Source organism: Piliocolobus tephrosceles, unplaced genomic scaffold (genome assembly GCF_002776525.5).
Source record: "Piliocolobus tephrosceles isolate RC106 unplaced genomic scaffold, ASM277652v3 unscaffolded_34047, whole genome shotgun sequence".
NCBI classification, from domain to species: domain Eukaryota; kingdom Metazoa; phylum Chordata; class Mammalia; order Primates; family Cercopithecidae; genus Piliocolobus; species Piliocolobus tephrosceles.
This window is the reverse complement of record NW_022317696.1, coordinates 8,741-13,302: the sequence shown is the minus strand read 5'-3', so window position 1 is coordinate 13,302 and position 4,562 is coordinate 8,741. Positions and strand designations below refer to the sequence as shown.

The following is a 4,562-nucleotide window of genomic DNA, read 5'->3' as shown; positions in this document are numbered from 1 at the left end:
GAGGTGATCGTGGACAGGCCGCTGCAGGTTTTCCATGTGGACGTGGAAGTGAAGGACATCAACGACAACCCGCCCAGGTTCTCCGTAACAGAACAAAAGCTCTCGATACCTGAATCCAGACTGCTTGACTCTCGATTTCCACTAGAAGGCGCATCTGATGCGGATGTTGGAGAGAACGCATTGCTTACTTACGAACTCAGTCCAAATGAGTATTTTGTTCTTGATACTATAAACAAAAAAGACAAAGACAAATTCCCAGTGCTTGTTCTGCGGAAGCTGTTGGATCGTGAAGAAAATCCTCAGCTAAGGTTGTTATTGACAGCAACTGATGGAGGCAAACCTGAATTTACCGGATCTGTTTCTTTGCTGATCCTGGTGTTAGATGCCAATGATAACGCCCCTATCTTTGACAGACCGGTTTATGAAGTTAAGATGTATGAAAATCAAGTGAACCAAACATTAGTTATATGGCTCAACGCTTCTGATTCGGATGAAGGAATAAACAAGGAAATGATGTATTCATTTAGCACTTTGGTCCCACCCACGATAAGAAGGAAGTTTTGGATAAACGAAAGGACGGGAGAAATAAAAGTAAATGATGCTATTGACTTTGAGGACAGTAACACTTATGAAATTCATGTAGATGTTACAGATAAGGGAAACCCACCTATGGTTGGTCACTGCACAGTCCTAGTGGAACTACTGGATGAAAATGATAATTCACCTGAGGTGATTGTCACTTCTCTGTCTCTCCCAGTGAAAGAAGATGCTCAAGTGGGCGCCGTCATTGCCCTGATCAGCGTTTCTGACCATGATTCAGGAGCCAACGGACAGGTCACCTGCTCTCTGACGCCCCATGTCCCCTTCAAGCTGGTGTCCACCTACAAAAATTACTACTCGTTGGTGCTGGACAGCGCCCTGGACCGCGAGAGAGTGTCGGCCTATGAGCTGGTGGTGACCGCGCGGGACGGGGGCTCGCCTTCGCTGTGGGCCACGGCCAGCGTGTCTGTGGAGGTGGCCGACGTGAACGACAACGCGCCGACGTTCACGCAGTCCAAGTACACGGTGTTTGTGAAGGAGAACAACCCGCCGGGCTGCCATATCTTCACGGTGTCTGCGCAGGACGCGGACGCGCAGGAGAACGCGCTGGTGTCCTACTCGCTGGTGGAGCGGCGGGTGGGCGAGCGCGCGCTGTCGAGCTACGTGTCGGTGCACGCGGAGAGCGGCAAAGTGTACGCGCTGCAACCGCTGGACCACGAGGAGCTGGAGCTGCTGCAGTTCCAGGTGAGCGCGCGTGACGCTGGCGTGCCGCCTCTGGGCAGCAACGTGACGCTGCAGGTGTTCGTGCTGGACGAGAACGACAACGCTCCCGCGCTGCTGGCGTCTCCCGCTGGCAGCGCGGGAGGTGCAGTCAGTGAGCTGGTGCTAAGGTCTGTGGGTGCGGGTCACATAGTAGCGAAAGTGCGCGCAGTGGACGCTGACTCGGGATACAACGCGTGGCTGTCGTATGAATTGCAGTTGGCGGCGGTTGACACACGCATCCCGTTCCGCGTGGGGCTGTACACGGGCGAGATCAGTACGACGCGCACTCTAGATGAGGATGACTTGCCACGCCAGCGCCTATTGGTGCTGGTAAAGGACCACGGCGAACCGGCGCTGACGGCCACGGCCACTGTGCTTGTGTCGCTTGTGGAGGGTAGCCAGGCACCCAAGGCCTCGTCGCGGGCTTCAGCGGGCCTAGCGCCCGAGGTGGCCCTGGTGGACGTCAACGTGTACCTGATCATTGCCATCTGCGCGGTGTCCAGCTTGCTGGTGCTCACGCTGCTGCTGTACACTGCACTGCGGTGCTCGGCGGAGCCCACCGAGAGCGCATGTGGGCAGGTGAAGCCCACACTGATGTGCTCTAGCGCAGTGGGGAGCTGGCCTTACTCGCAGCAGAGGCAGCAGAGGGTGTGTTCTGGGGAGGGCCCGCCCCCGCCCCCGCCCCCGCCCCCGCCCAAGACAGACCTCATGGCCTTCAGCCCCAGCCTTCCACCGTGCCCAGTGGTAGATGTGGACGGGGAAGATCAGTCTATTGGAGGAGACCACTCTAGGAAGGTGGGTTATTACATTTTCATTTTCCTTTTGTGCTTTATGAATAATACTTTCTCTTACCGCATTTTCTCAAATATATATCAGAATATTTCATTTTTGTTTACGTTCCATTTATGCTTGAATATTTCTAGTGATACCTTTGTAATATAATTTATTCCAGGAGTTTTTGAATATTTTTATCCTACCCAGTGTGTCAGCCGTTGATTGGTACTTAAATTTTTAAAAATAATAATTCATTCTGAATACACTAATATTTTCCAATACAGATATGTGATATAGGTTGCAGTTCTGATTATTCACTTTCATAATTACTTTTTATCACAAGTATTCGTAAGGTTAGTACTTCATGTTATTTCATTTCCAATCTAAATTTTGATTTCATTGTATTTGCATTAACAAAAAATTTCACTAATCTGTATCTTTTAAGTGAAAATGTGTTTTCCCCCATGTGTAGAATATGTGTAGTGTACCATAGCTTATACTGCCACAGCATATTTCTATGTTCAGTGATTACAGCTTTTCCTTAATAGTGCAATAAGTAGGTGGGCAGTTCATTGGTAAAAACGTCTTTATCTTAGCAATTAAGTTAAATGCTTTGAATTTTAAAAATGTTTTCCATCTTTATTTTAGTTGTAGTGGTACCTGTGTCAGTGCGTATTATTCATTTAGCAGAAGAAAATGTGTGTTTCAGTTATTTACATAATTTTATCCAGTAGTTCTTCATTATCTGCTCCTTTATCAGTATTAGGCATTGCTTATGATATTCACGTATTAGCTCTTTCACTTTGAGGAAGGAGCCATGCTTATGCTTAAAAATGAAGAGAATTTGAACACTTTTAATTTTGAGATTGAAAATACTTTAGTACAGATTAATATTAAAAGTTTGAGGAGAAAATTAAATTAATGTTTTCTACTGATCTGATATATTGTATAGTTTAATAGTTTCTCTAGTCATCTTAAACAGGGTAGGGTTGGATGATATATACTCAGAAATGAAAGCTAATTTAGTTGCATAGTGTCAAAACTACACTATCAATTGTGTTTTCCTGAAATTGGTTGTTACATGATACCCATGATTTCATTTTTTAAAAAAGTTTATTAATTCTAGTGTTACCGAACACAAATGCCATGAATTTATCATCTTGCCCATGGCTCTTAGCAATTATTTTTTTCTTTCCCTTTCTCTTTGAGTATGGAGGTTGAATTTGTTACTCAGTACGTGCTTCACAAATGGCTTCAAGTAAAAGTTAAGACTATTGTTCAAGTTTAGGAGCATAAAAAAAAAAACCTGTGGCAAGAATTTAAGCATGGCATTTTTTCAGTGTTAATACTCTCCATGCCCTGTCTTCAGCTGTTAGAAATTATAGATGCTAAGTTAATGCAGAGTTTAGACATGTATTTGTTATTACATCAAATAGGTTTATAAAATATATACTTCCCCCTCTGATATTTGAAAAAAAAATCCTCCTGAATGTCTTATAATATAAAAAACTTAGTAAAAACTCATATCAATTGTAAAAGTCTCAGGTATACAGGTGCATTAATCTCTCCATCAATACTCATTTAAGGCCAGGCATGGTGGCTCACACCTGTAATCACAGCATTTTGGGAGGCAAGGTGGGAGGATTGCCTGAGGCTAGGAGTTCAAGACCAACCTGGGCAACATAGGGATACCTTGTACTGTGTGTGTGTGTATATATATATATATTTATATATGATGGGCTCTCCTTACATATATATATGTACTTATGTGTATATAAGCCAGGCATAGTGGTATATGCCTTTAGTCCCTACTGTAGTGCTACTTGGGTGGGTGAGGAGGGAGGATGGCTTGAGCCCAGGAGGTCGAGGCTGCAGTGACCCATGATTATGCCACTGCACTCCAGCCTGGATGACAAAGTGAGACCCTATTTCAAAAACTGAAAAAAGCAAAAGCAATAATAACATCAGTATCCTGCAAATACGATCTTTTTTCATATTAATTCACATGATAATACAGTTGGTGCAGTAGTACTTTATTTAGGATGTCCACATACAAGATAAAACTCTTCCTGGAATTCAGATTTGTAAGACAAACTCACCTTTGAAGAGATACTGATCACACACAAGAAAGTATAGGAAAGGAGTTGAAAGCTCACAAAGAAAAACATAAACAGGCCGGGCGCGGTGGCTCATGCCTGTAATTCCAGCACTTTGGGAGGCCGAGGCTGGTGGATCATGAGGTCAGGAGATGGAGACCATCCTGGCTAAAATGGTGAAACCCCGTTTCTACTGAACAATACAAAAAATTGGCTGGGTATGGTGGTGGGCGCCTGTAGTCCCAGCTACTCGGGAAGCTGAGGCAGGAGAATGGTGTGAACCCGGGAGGCAGAGCTTACAGTGAGCCGAGATCCGGCCACTGCACTCCAGCCTGGGCAACAGAGTGAGACTCCATCTCAAAAAAAAAAAAAAAAAAAAAAAAAAAAAAA

At 44.8% G+C, this 4,562-nt stretch overlaps 1 protein-coding gene across 1 annotated transcript; it reads left to right on the top strand.

Annotated features, from left to right (window-relative positions):
• Positions 1-6: 6 nt before the first annotated feature.
• On the top strand, positions 7-2,050 carry LOC113222723 (protocadherin alpha-10-like; the record flags this gene model as incomplete). Its single annotated transcript, XM_026452346.1, is given in 2 exon segments — positions 7-1,950; positions 1,952-2,050. Coding segments are annotated over 2 exon segments (2,043 nt in total), but the record flags the coding sequence as incomplete, so codon positions are not given.
• Between the last annotated feature and the right edge of the window lie 2,512 nt (positions 2,051-4,562).